The sequence below is a fragment of the Toxorhynchites rutilus genome, chromosome 1 (genome assembly GCF_029784135.1).
Source record: "Toxorhynchites rutilus septentrionalis strain SRP chromosome 1, ASM2978413v1, whole genome shotgun sequence".
NCBI lineage: Eukaryota > Metazoa > Arthropoda > Insecta > Diptera > Culicidae > Toxorhynchites > Toxorhynchites rutilus.
Window position 1 is genome coordinate 4,064,769 of NC_073744.1, and position 13,951 is coordinate 4,078,719.

A 13,951-nucleotide genomic window follows, 5' to 3' on the forward strand; every position below is an offset into this window, starting at 1 on the left:
GGTTGCCAAGGCCCTGTTTTGCTCCAATGATACACGCACACAATCAAATAGCTTTCCTTTGGTATCAGCATGCAGTGTGCAGTGTTCGACACGGCGAAAAGTAAACACGAAATACACTAAACACAATACACCCCTTCCTCTAGTTTCCGACCGAGTTAAATTTACACACGCGACGAACTGGTGACCAAATTTGTTTACAATGCGCGGGAATACACCCAGGTTTTTTTTACGCGGGGGATACGTACCTCGTAAAATAAAACCGCGTTAATTGGAAAATCCGCGTAAAAAAACCGCGTTAATTGGAAAATCCGCGTAAAAAAAAACCGCGTTAATTCGAAAATCCGCGTAAAAAAAACGTGTTAATTGGAAAATCCGCGTTAATTGGAAACTCCCCGTAAAGAAAAAAAGGTCACATAAAAATCCTCTTGAGAATCGTGATGGGGTGCGGCATACGCTCTGAGGGAGCTTGAAAGGGAGAGATATGAACTGAGAGAGAGAAGTGATGTTGCTCAGGTTTACGCGCAAAAATCGCGCTTATTTCATTCCTAAATGGGATTGATGCTATGCATGAATTTCATTGTGTGTGGCTCTCGACGAGCGGACTTAAATACATGTACATGAATCTTTCTTCCCCCAGCCGTTATGTGGGGTTGGATGAAACTTCGTTGCACACGAAGGTCGTACGGAGGATTTCTGCTTCGCAGTGGTGTGCTCATCAACCCATTCTTGCACAAGCTTTATGCTATCTCGAGATACTTCTTCTTGCACTTGCAGATTCATCAGCTAGCGACCCAGCTTGTATTTCTCCTGGAAATGCTTTCTCTGCAGCGCTAATTGCCTCTGTTCCAACTCTAACTGCTTCTGGTCTAATTCTTTCTGTTCTGTCAGGCATTTGCGTTGCAAAATCATAGGCGGTGGTGAACAACGCGGGCAAATTGAATCTGTGTTCGCTACAGATGCATCGAACCTGGCACATAGGTGCGGCACTAATATCCGTCAATAGCACTAAGTTCCGTCATATGGTCTCAGGAAGCATGAGGGACAGATTTGATATTGCTCAGTGACGCGGTGACCGCGTTAAAAAAACCGCGTTAATTGGAAAATCCCCGTAAAAAAACCGCGTTAATTGGAAAATCCGCGTAAAAAAAACCGCGTAAAAAAACCTCGTAAAAAAAACCGCGTAAAAAAAACCTGGGTGTATACGAAAGCAACTGCGCAGTTGTATTTGGTGATAGCCTCACTACGCAAATAAAATGCGATTGCTGCCGAATGCAAGCTTCGGGAAATTGTATGCAAAACACACACACAACACTAACAAACTCGACTGAGCTTCGCGACATGTATGAACATGTTGAATAAAATATGCGGCTCCAATAATCACATCAACAGCGTTTCAAAACATCGGAAATATCACTTTTTACACTTTCCTACGAGATTGGAAAATCATCACATATCTCATGACAACCGAATGCCTTCAGTAAAAACCTGTACCGAACGTATAGCGGATTGAGCTATAACATTTTGGGACACATAAGACGACGACGAACGATGCAAATAAAACCCAACGCGGAGCAAAAATAATAACGTCCGTACCCGATGACTGCCGGAGTGAAACTCCTTAATACAAAACGTAGCGATATTAAAAAAAAAATCATCGCAATACAAACTTTTAACATATGATTCGAGTTACACAATCAAAACAAAGTTTTTAAAGTAGAATTGAAATCCCAACAACACAAATACACCTCGTTGATTCAACCGGATGCTATGAATACAAAAATATTTAACTTGTTACGTTACGCCTAGATTGTACCTGAAGTCAGGTATCTTCAAGGGACCTCTGTATATTTATATAAAGATACTCAAATTCAAACATCGTTCATCAGTCGAAAAATCTTCCTCATAGAGTGAATAACAGCATACCACAATGGACTGCAACAAAATTTTCTCGTTTTGTAGACCGTTTCCGAAAACGATAAGAAATGTTCTGCTGAAAAAGGTTTTTTCCGTGTCAGTGATTGAGAAACTCAAGTTAATAATAAAAGTAATAATAAAAACGTTTTTTTAATTGTCAAAAAATTATATGAATAGCCTTTACAATTTCCAACAAGTCATTCATACATCGGAAGATGGGCACTTTTACAGGGAGAAAGTTTTTCTAATAACAACTTTTTCATGTTTTCTTTGAAAAAAAATCACATACACCATCACCGGCAACTTTGACGGCAAAATAAGTCCGAGAGAATAGTTGACGGGACGGTGACGGTGACGCTGCACATGGAGCGCACTTAAATCTTTCTAAGACACTATTTCGGTACGACTCATAGTTTTTGAGAGATAAATTATCAAAGATTTCTCTCACTAAAATCAATACGCCCTTCTCAAAACTTACACTTGAGTCAAAAAATTCTCAAATGCTGTGGACATTTCGCTAATTGGACAGACCTGTAATGCGACACGTTTAATTGGATATTTTCACCTCTAATTGGACATTTTTGTAAATATCGAGTCCAAACTATGGCCCACATTGAAAGTTGCTACCAGACGACACCGTACCACTCTAATCGTCAATGTCCAATTACAGATCAAAATCGCCTCCAATGCGACACTGAGTGGTGCCTCGGCATGTCGCATTAAATATAAATTACTGTACAAACTTTCATTCGAATCAAAAGTACTCATGTTTTGTCATTTGTCGATTTCATTTGGAATTGCTCATTTCTGAGGATTTACATACAGTTATTCCGGTGGCCGATGATTGATTCTGTCGGGTGGTATATGAAAAACCGAAGCAAATTTTGGAAGAGAAGCGCGTGTATGTCACGGATCCCATTTGTTACCTTTGGGTTTTTATGTTTCTCGGCTAGCGTTAAACCATTGATCAAATCCCAGAAAGACTGCAGACAAAACTGAGGATGAAGAAATTGTTAACACATTATCGTACCGCAATAAACTCACATTTACAAAAATGGTTGAAGCCAGTGCTCTGTGGGAAAAATTGGTAATAAACTCGAGGAAACTGTCCGGATTGCTGGTTTGTTCACAATCACCCTTCTCGTGCATTTTGATAGCCGTTTTCACCACCGTCCAAATCAGTCCATTGTCCACCATATAGTGCGCAGCTTTGGGTTGTTTCGTGCAAATGTTGTCGATCAAATTCAACACCACTTGGAACAGTCTTGGATCCACGCACGATTGTGGTAGAATCGCCTGCAACACATTCAATCCACTCTCCTGCACGACATCGAACTGATAGTCGGAAACGAGCGATTCCAAGCCAAGCGCTGCACTGCTTTTCGTAACCCAACGCAGACAACAGTTTAACAAATCCACGTTCACACTGTGCGAACCAATCTGATTGCCCAAATGGTGCCAGAAGATCTTGAGCTGCTCGTCGGTGTAGTTAAGTTGGGCTGACGACCCGCTAGACACTCGATCGCTGATAACCGCAGTTAGATTGATGATCGCAGTCCGGATCCGGATGTTGGAATTGTTCGCCAGTATGAGAATCGTTTCGATGATTTTGTTGTCCGAGTCGAAAAACTCCTTCGCCTCGCTGTCGGGTAGGATCAGCAGGAAATCACACATCGCACGGAGGAAACTCTCCTGGATGAAATCGTTTCCCGTGCCGAAGTAATTTTGCTCGAAAAATTCTGTGGATTGAAAAGATTTTTTTTCTATATTTTTACAGGCTCAGTTACGTAGGTTTAAAGGACCCAAATTCTTAATTCTATTGTATGTTTAATTTTTAAAAGGATAATAGGAAGGGAAACCGATTACCCACGGACTCGAGATTAGTAGGGTGACATATTTTTATCATGAAGAAGAGAGAACATAAGAAGATTTGGACAATATTGATGATGGTATTGATAACATCCTCAATAGCTTTGAGGAAAAGACAGATTTGGGATATAAAAATGTTATAAGTTTAGTTTGCAGAACGTCTTTATTTGATGACAGTTGGGTTTGGAATGAAAAAAAAGAACAATTCAGGTGCCAAGTATGGACTACTAAGATGTACTATATACTAGATACTAAAGAGAACGTTTGCTTCGTTTTCACCCCCTCTCAATCGTTTAGTCCAAGATTTCTGCGTAGCTCCTGGAAACGTGTAGCATCTAGCGCCTTGGTGAACAGGTCCGCCAGTTGATCCATTGTGCTCACCGGTTCGATCTTCAATCGTCCTTCTTCTACGTGATCACGAATGAAGTGATGTTTCACGTCAATATGTTTGGTATGTTTGGTTTCACGGTTCTTGGCCATCCCTATACAGCCACGATTATCTTCAAAGATTACAACGGGTCCTACAGCTATCTTCAAATCGCCAAGAAGTCCAGCCAGCCAAATCGCTTCTGACGCAGCCGTACTCAGGGCAACGTATTATGCTTCGCTTGACGACGTTGCCACAGTCGTCTGTTTCTTACTTGACCAGGATACGGTAGCTCCAAAGACCTTAAACAGACAACCGCTTACTGATTTTCGGTCCACGGTATCAGCAGCCCAGTCAGCATCCGCAAATCCTACTAACGGTTCCGCATTCTCGTTTCTTGTATACTCCAGATAGAGTCCCGATGTTCCTTGCAGGTAACGAACGATGCGCTTCAACGACTGCCAGTGTTGATCAGTAGGTTTTTGCTGGAAACGTCCCATGTAGCTTACAGGATAGCAAATATCAGGCCGCACACACAGCATGGTGTACATTATGCTGCCACGTAGCTCTCTATACGGTTCCTTCGTCGCTGGTCCTTCACGATCCATTTGAAGTCCCTTCTCCATAGGCGATCTGCAAGGATTGCAGTTCTTCATCCCGAAACGCTCAAGTATCTTCATCACCTGCACTTCTTGCGAGAGTCGAAGTGTTCCTTGATCCCGGTTGTACTCCAGCTTGATTCCCAGAAAGTAATGAGCGTCACCACAGTCGGTCATCTGGAACGCTTCAGAGAGTTCTTTCTTCAGCCTCACAATCGAATTTAGCTTTCTTCCAGCGATCAGTAGGTCATCGACGTAAATGATGATGATCAATTCGTCCCCTTGCGTGCATTTCGTATACAGACAGTAGTCATGACTTGATCTGGTGAATCCCATGCGAAGTAACTGACCATTCAGCCGCTCGTTCCAGCAGCGGGGCGACTGCTTTAACCCGTACAACGACTTGGAAAGCTTGCACACTTTACTTCGATCAGCTTCTACTCCATCCGGTACTGCCATATAGATTTCTTCCTTCAAATCACCGTGAAGGAACGCAGTCTTAACGTCCATCTGGTGAAACAGGAATCGGTGATGAACGCCTACTGCCAGAACAGTGCGAATCGTAGTTAGCTTTGCCACGGGTGCGTAGGTTTCTTCATAATCGATGCCCGGACGCTGCAGGTAACCTTTCACCACAAGTCGTGCCTTGTAACGAACCTTCTCACCGTTTTCATCCTCCTTCACACGAAACACCCATTTCGATTGGATTAGCTTGATACCCTGGGGACAGGATTGCAGTTTCCAGACTCGATTCGCCTTCAATGAATCCAACTCTTCTTGCATAGCATGTAGCCACTGGTCACGATCATCTCTACCATCGATTTCATCGTAGCAGCTTGGAACATCTGTAATGTTTGAACCAGCAGAAGTTGCACTGTACGTCGAAAAGAAATTGAGAAACTTACCGGGGAGTCTGCGCTCCCGTTCGCTGCGCCTCAGCAACGGTTGACCCTCATCCATGGATTCGTGCTGTTCTGATTGCGAAGGGAGCGCCCCGGTGTCTGCAGTGTCTTCAAATTCGTCGTCAGTCTCGTCATGTTCATCAATGTCGGGCTTGTTATCGCTGTGGTTTTCATCATCGGAGTAGTGGGTGATTTCCCTCTCTTGCTCGTCAGGGAAGTATACTACCAGCGGTGAGTCCTTCTTGTCGGAGCATTTTTTATACGGAAAGCAATCTTCATCGCATTTCACATCACGAGCAATAATAATCCTTCTAGCCTTACGATTCCACAAACGATAGCCATTTGGAGCATAGCCTACCAGGACTGTTTCTTTGCTTCTCGCATCTAGCTTTCTTCGTTGCTGGCCAGGAATCCAAGCGAAGGTTTTGCACCCAAAAATCCGAAGTTTCTTCACGCACGGCTTGGTCCCATACTAGGATTCAGCCGGTGTTACGTCTTTGGGGAGTGCTGCTGTCGGACTTCGGTTAATCAAATAGACAGCAGTCAGGACAGCTTCTGGCCACAGCTCCTTGGGAACGCTTGCGTCGATCAACATGGTGCGCACTTTTTCAACTACAGTTCGGTTGAACCGTTCCGAGACACCATTTTGCTGTGGCGTATAAGCCACCGTCGGTTCGATTTGTATGCCCTTTCTACGATAGAAATCTTTCTGAACATTAGAACCATACTCACGTCCCTGGTCCACAGTTAAGGTCGATATCTTCAAGCCAAATTTCGCTGTAGCCATCGCCTCATACTCCTGGAACTTGTTGAAGACTTCGGACTTCTTCCGCATCAGATACAGCACGGCAAAGTGGGTATGATCGTCAATGAAGCTTACGAAGTATCTTGATCCATCCCATCCAGGAGGGTCGATAGGACCACACACGTCCGAGTGAATCCTTTCCAAGGGCCTGGATGCTCGGTCACGAGTTCCACTAAACGGGTCACGGCATTGTTTCCCTTGTACACAGGCGTCGCAGAAACTCAGCTTGGTACCACGAAACTCAGCCCCCGTCACCAGATCGTTGCTTACCATCTTCTTCATGCCGTCCTCACTTAAATGCCCGAGCCGTCGATGCCATAACTTATCCGTTTCCTTCTTGCACAAGTTTGCTGACGATTTCTCCAGATTTATCTCCAGTTCGTAGAGTCCGCCTCTCAGATGGGCAGTAGCGATGGTTTCGCCGTCTCTCTTCAACACTGCTTCTTTTCCGACAAAGATTACCTGTACTCCAGCCATCACTAGCTTCTTCACTGACATCAAATTGTCGCGTAGCTCCGGAATATACAGCACATCCTTCATATAGAGCGGATACATTTTATTGCTGTTCCCATAGATCTCTCCAACGGTCTTTGCAAGTAATGATTGACCATCTTTTGCCACATTAATCACAATCGGCTGTTTCAGCTTCTGAACGCTCCGGAACACCTTGCTGTCATTGACCAGGTGGTCGCTGGACCCGGAGTCGAGTTTGAACACGAGTTTTTTGTTCTTCTGCTGCGCGTAGTCCCGGTTCACCATGAAACTTACTGCTTTCCTCTGCGTTTCAGCCGAATTAGCTTCACCACCAGATTTCTGCTTACAGTCTTTCTTCAGATGACCGCGTTTGCCACATTTATGGCACTTTCCTTGAAACTTGAAAGTCTTCTTCGTTTTATCACCGGAGAAAGCCGCACCTTTCGCTTCGCCACATTCCTCATTTCGTTCCCGACGCTTCGAGTCTTCAGCTAACAGGCGTTGCTTCACAACTTCGATCTTGAGATCCTGTTCAGGAACATTTTCTAGGGCGGTTACCAGAGGGTCGTACGAATCAGGTAATGTCTGGAACAGCAGCACCACCAGGTCAGCATCATCAACCTTCGCGCCAGCCGTCTTCATTTGCCGTATCAAGTCGTCGAACACCATCAGATGCGGTCTCATCGGTTCGCCTTCTTTCAGCTTCAGCCGATTGAGCTGCTTCCTTATCAGGTGTTGAGATCCGATCGATTTGGTGGCAAACGTAGCTTCAAGTGCCGTCCACATTGCCTTGGCAGTCGACTTCTCCCTGATTACTTCCAAGCACTCGTTGGCCAGAAAACTTACGATTAGAGTTTTGGCCTTACGATCCGACTCATCGAACTTCTTTTTCTTCGCTTCCGCTTCCGGTGCATTCTCCGTCAAATTCTTCAAAACGCCGACCGAATCCAGATGCATCTTCATTCTGAAGCTCCAGTGCTGAAAATCCGGTCCGCCGTTGAATTGCGGAATTCCGCACACAGTGTTCGCCGTGGAGCCCATAACCTTTTATAAGTTTAGTTTGGAGAACGTCTTTATTCGATGACAGTTGGGTTTGGAATGAAAAAAAAAGAACAATTCAGGAGCCAAGTATGGACTACTAAGATGTACTATATACTAGATACTAAAGAGAACGTTTGCTTCGTTTTCAAAAAACAATCAGCCCTGTTTTGTGTTTCAGTCGGGTATACCGGGTAACAGCACCACGTTGAAGTGCAGACAGGAGAGTCTATCGCCGTCGTTGACTGAATCGCGGAAAGCCTTGTTCATCCATGATTCTCCATAGCTGTCGTCGGTTGATTGTATCATATGCGGCCTTGAAATCGACGAAGATGTGGTGCGTACACCCGAAATTGATTTTTAGCTCATGTTTTGTCGATTTATTACATTGAATGAGCGTAAAAATAACAGAAAATGTCATGACTCTCAAATACTGGCAAGCATTTGTATAATATATATGATACGACAATATAAGATTAATACGAGCGAGCGAAACAAGAGACACGTTTCAAATAAGCACGCATTACTTTGCCACAAATGTACACGGCCCAGACCGAGGTGGATATAGATCTCCTTAGAAAACACTTTCCAACTTCAATTGGTCGGTGTTAAGTCAGACCGAACCATGTGACAATTTTATAATTTCGAGAAAAACGAACTTGAAGTTCAGTGCTCTGCAAGTTTCAAAGCATTTAATTTTTTCTTTCAATATTGTTCTCAGAAATGTTAGCTACTCCCTGGCAATACCTTGATTTATGATAATTTAAAAAACATCAAGTAACATGCCAAAAAAGACAGTTATTTCGCTCCCTATACGTACATAGTCCACTCTGTCTGAACCAAATAAAGCATTATTTAGATTTAGTTCACTATGACTGAACAAATTCGAAATATTTCTCAATCAAAAACAGGTGTGAGTCAAAGTGTGCCATTTTGTTATAAAAATTAGAGTGAGATGGACTGCGTAAACATTTGGTTGCGTTCAGCATGACAATCTCTGCCATCTACTAAAAGTATGAATATGATTGCACGGTTTGCATTATAAAGCGTATACTTCCCATTTTCAATAATCTTAGGCAGTATTCCTCAATAGAATGGTCAAATTCAAATTCATTGTTATGGCTAGAGTCTAAATCGCAGTCTGAAAAAGCACATTTTGCGATCATTCTCACCGAAGACCAGCATTTTTCACTGATCCGTTCAGTTAGAGTGGACCAAGTTTATTTTTTTAATATACTCACATTTTACACTAACGGGTTCAAGCACATTTCAACAAGGTACCCCTTTAGCTTGATGAAAAAAATTTATTGGTTTGAATTCGGCGCTTGAAAATTGTTTAAATTCAATATACAAATGATTAATACCTGGTCCACTCTGTCTGCACATGATAGAGAGCCATTTCGCCATAGTAAATGGTACATGGTCCGCTCTGACTGCACACAATTAGGGGTTTTCGTTTATCAATCATAACAACTACGATCAATTATTCCTGCTGTATGCGTGATTTTTCAAATATGATTAATGTGGTATGTAGCTTACATAATGCCTAACCAAATGTAAGCATCACTAGCTATGTGGATAGCGTGGTCGTGTAAAACAGTCTTGCATTCCAGTCGGCCTTGGTTCGATCCCCGTTGACGTCGTTTGAACTTTTTTTTTTGGTGCAATCCCAAAAAAAAGATGAAAGAAAGAAACAAGGTTGTTTCCATACATACAAACATTTTAAAGCGTTGGGGGACAGATGACATTATTTGCTCATTTGACGCTACAAGGCATGAAAAGAGATGGTTGCTGCCGAAAATGAAATGCTTTTTAAGCAACGCTAGTTTAAGTGTAGGGACGTGATACTCGCGGCACTTTTGACGGATCTGCCGCAGTGTACAAATCTGGTCCGTCATCGAGCAGCCGGGCATGAACCCGGCCTGATAACTTTCCGCAACTCTACTTACTATTGACGATAGACGACAAGAGGAGAGGATTTGAGGCAGAATTTTGTAGGCACCATTCAGGATCGTGATTGCAAGGTAGCTCCCACAATTCAGCTTTTTTATGTTCTGCGTCACAAATCCTGACTATCACTCTACAAGTTTTCCCGGAGCTCCCTTAAAGAGCTCTGCTGCGAGGCCATCCTTACCAGCTGCTTTGTGGTTCTTCAGCTAAATAATGGCCTCCTTAACTTCACCCATCGTCGGGGGTGATAAGTCGTCGTTGTTCACTGCATCGGTGTAGTCCTCATCAACGCCGCCTTGGTCTCCTGCCTGCGCGCTGTTGAAGAGTTCATCGTAGTGCTGCCTCCACTTTTCGGTAACCTCACGTTCATCCGTCAAGATGCCTGCTTCCTTGTTCCTGCACATTTCGGCCCGCGATAAAAAAAAGCCTTTGTACAAAGCGTTTAGTTTCTTTAAAATTTTTCGCAATTCTCGAGAACGATGAAGCAGCTCCATCTCCTCACAGTCTTTCTCTTCCAGGCAACGTTTTTCTCCCGAAAGAGGTGTGTTTGCTGCCTTCGCTTGGCTCAACTCCACAAGGTCCATCCAGGGATGCATCGAACGGAAGCAGTCACACGCAGCTATGTGTACTGGCCGGATTGGATTGGATGAGGATGAGGATGAGGCCAGTTTCGCCAGAGCTTGTCCACACTGCGCATTAGCAGCTCGTTCTCTCCCCCGAAGGCGAATCCTGTACCGTGGTCATTACCCACCGCTTCGTGGCAGCGTGTTCACGCTGACTATACGAGCCCACTGGATGAGGAATTCTACCCCATTGTCGTCGACGCTTACAGCAAATGGAAATCTTTGCAACCCGTCAAATTGCGACGAAAGCAACTAACAACTTGCTTCGTCCGCTCTTCGTCAACAAGGGAATGCCGGAGCTTTTGAATACAGACAACGACACCCAAAAGCGCGGAATTCAGCCAATATTGCTGTGAGAACGGAATACAGCATGTCGCTACGGCGTCTCTCCATCCTCAATTTAACGGCCAGGCTGAAAGATTCGTCGACACTTTCAAACGAGCAATTCCGTAAAATTCCGTAAACGAGCAAGTCCGAAATATTCAGAAGAGAGAAGGCTATACCAAACGCAAACGCGCCAGAGGAGTGATCACCCGCCGAAGCTATGTATAATCGACCGTTACGGACATCCATGGATCTGCTACCTGTTCACGTGTCGCATGAACAGGTGCCAACAATCTGCACCGAAGCTAACTCTAGCCGACCAAGGACTTGCACAGCAAAGGATCCTGTATACGCTAAGGTCTACGCCAACATTAAATGGACTTGGGTTTCGGGCATCGTAGTCGAAAAGATAGGCTAGGTAATGTACAACGTCCAGTTGAACAAAAAGATGATTCGATCCCATAACAATCAACTGAGGGCATGAGCAGCATCAGAACCGGATGCTGAGTAAATGACTCAATTAACGAAGCAGTTACCAATCAACATCCTGAGTGGAAGTGGAAGTTGTCGTGTCCTGCATCGCCTGCTGGGTTGGCAGCTACATCGCCACAGCTAGAACAGCATGTCAATCCATGATCAACAACGTCACCAACGGATATGCCCTTGCCATTCCCAGCATTCGGTAGAATGAAGTCAGCATTATCTTTGTCTTCAAATTCAGCGGACTTCCAATCCGCATACGACTCGTTTCCTGCAGTCAAAGTACCTAGGCGCTCTTCTCGCAATCAAAAGCACCACAGGGTTCACCGTTGGCAGGCGACTGCCATCGGATTGATAACATCGATGTGTCACGAGAATGAGGTTAAGCAATTCCAAATGAAACCGACAAATGACAAAACATGAGTGCTTTTGACTCGAATGAAAGTTTGTATTCCATTTGGGTTGGAGGAAATATGAGTTTTCCGCAGCAATTGGGAATTTTTTGACTCAAGTGTAACTTTTGAAAAGGGCGTATCGATTTAAATAAGAAAAATCTTTGATAATTTATATCTCAAAAACTATGAGTCATACAGAAATAGTGTCTTAGAAAGAGCTATAGAGTATTGATGTTAAATAGTAAAAAATATACATTGAGAAAAAAAAGTACTTTAATTTGCAACATCTAAAATATGTATTTTGTGTTTTTTTTATTTATTCATATAAAATAGAAGTCATATAGAAAATTTAAAAAACTAGTCCAATGAGACTATTTTTGATATCTTTGTGAAGCATCGAACTTTGTGCATCAGCAAAAGCGATTTTCTGTATGTTACCAATCATTTTCAGCTAAAATTATGAATTCTGATGTGATTTAAAACAAAAAAGCTGTCTATCAATTCCCTTCTAAAAAAATTTCAAAATACATATATAAATTTAAAAAAGTTCGAGGGGTTGTATTTGAGACACTACCGCTTAGGACGTAGGACGTAGACAGTCCTTTTTTTAAATTTATTGGTTTATCGTTTCGGATATTATTTATGAATACGTCGAAATTTCTTAAATAACTCTTTAGTAAAAAGTTCCGAGGACCCTGAAAAGGTGTAATGGATTGCGTGGTTTTGTAGAATCATTTCGAGAAACAACGATTCTTTCCCTCCTTTACGAGAACAATACACTAATTGGTTATATGTCGCAATTCGTTTCTTTATATAAATACACGCAATGTACTGAGTATTTAACGAGAGGCATATTCCGTGAATCGCCATTAACAAGCATCAAACACGCGTCTAATAGATGCACACAGTTGCAGTGATAAAAATGAAACATCGAAACACTTCTTCTTCTTCTTATATGGCACTAACGTTCCTAGAGGAACTACGCCGTCTCAACGTAGTATTACTTGCGTCATTTTCATTAGTACTTAGTTGAGTTTTTTATGCCAAATAACACGCCTTGAATGCATTCTGAGTGGCAAGCTCTAGAATACGCGTGACCACAGTGCAAGTCAGAGGAAATTTCTTTGAAGAAAAATTTCCCCGACCAGAACGGGAATCGAACCCGAACCCCCGGCATGTTAGGTTTGACGCTAACCACTCAGCCACGGCAGCACACAATATCGAAACACACTTCATGTGAAATATTCGCTAGCGTTCACAGCTCGAGGGGAAACACGAAACACAAAACGAACAGAACAAGCAAAATTTGTTGTTTCGGGCACAGAAAGATTCTGAGAATTCTCCTCAGAGGAGATGCAATACATATACACTAGCGACAGCTTACATTCTATGCAAGGGTGTTCGTTTACTTCGCAATTATTCTCTTTTCGCTATCTCCCTTCGTTGCTTTTATTCTAGCGGCTGCATAAGTTGCCCGATATTGGCAGCTCTGTTCGGGAAAGCACACAATTGGACAAAACAAATGTATGAGGAAATGGGAATGCTTCCAATTTTCATCAATTTAAACCATATACAGACTATGGGATTGTAATGTATAGCATATCAAACAATGAAATCTTCTGATTCGATTGGTATGCAAATCGTTAAAATCCGTTCGCAGCAAAAACAGTTATTAACGTTAACTTTATTTCATAAAAACGTGACCTGTTTTCTGATTTGGCACCCTTAATGTGTCAAAATCGAATGTCAAAAAAAAAGAAGACAATTGATTAGAAATGTAGAAATGAAACAACTTTTTTTATTTTAAATCACATCAGAATTCAGGATGTTTGGCTAAAAATGATTGCAAACATACAAAAATTCGAAGTTTCGAAAATTCATAAAAAATCGATGTTCCCCAAAGTTCTTCAAAAATAGTTTTTCCATCTTAGACTCATTTTTTAAATTTTCTACATGACTTCTATTTTATATGATTTAAAAAAAACAAAAAAATACATATTTTAGATATTGCAAATTAAGGTTTTTTTTCGTAAATAAAAAAAAGAAAGAGTTTTTTTTTACATCAATACTCTATAATTCTTTCTAAGACACTTTTTCAGTACGACTAATAGTTTATAAGATACTAGCTAACCCGGCAAACTTCGTCCCGCCCATTTACTTGATTAATTCTCGAGTAATGCAGAAATTTGTGTTTTATTTGTATGGCAGCCC

At 42.4% G+C, this 13,951-nt stretch overlaps 1 protein-coding gene across 2 annotated transcripts in view; it reads right to left on the minus strand.

Moving 5' to 3' along the window:
• Positions 1-13,951, minus strand: part of LOC129762424 (lysosomal-trafficking regulator) — a 37,447-nt gene that overhangs the window by 9,750 nt on the left and 13,746 nt on the right. Inside the window, exons 8-9 of one of the 2 annotated variants that reach the window (XM_055760659.1) lie at positions 2,965-3,653; positions 2,738-2,909 (exon numbers count right to left, since the gene is read on the minus strand). In XM_055760659.1, the coding sequence (XP_055616634.1) occupies positions 2,738-2,909; positions 2,965-3,653 (861 nt within the window). Of the gene's footprint in view, positions 1-2,737; positions 2,910-2,958; positions 3,654-13,951 lie in introns of both variants that reach the window. The other variant, XM_055760660.1, reaches the window with a different exon arrangement.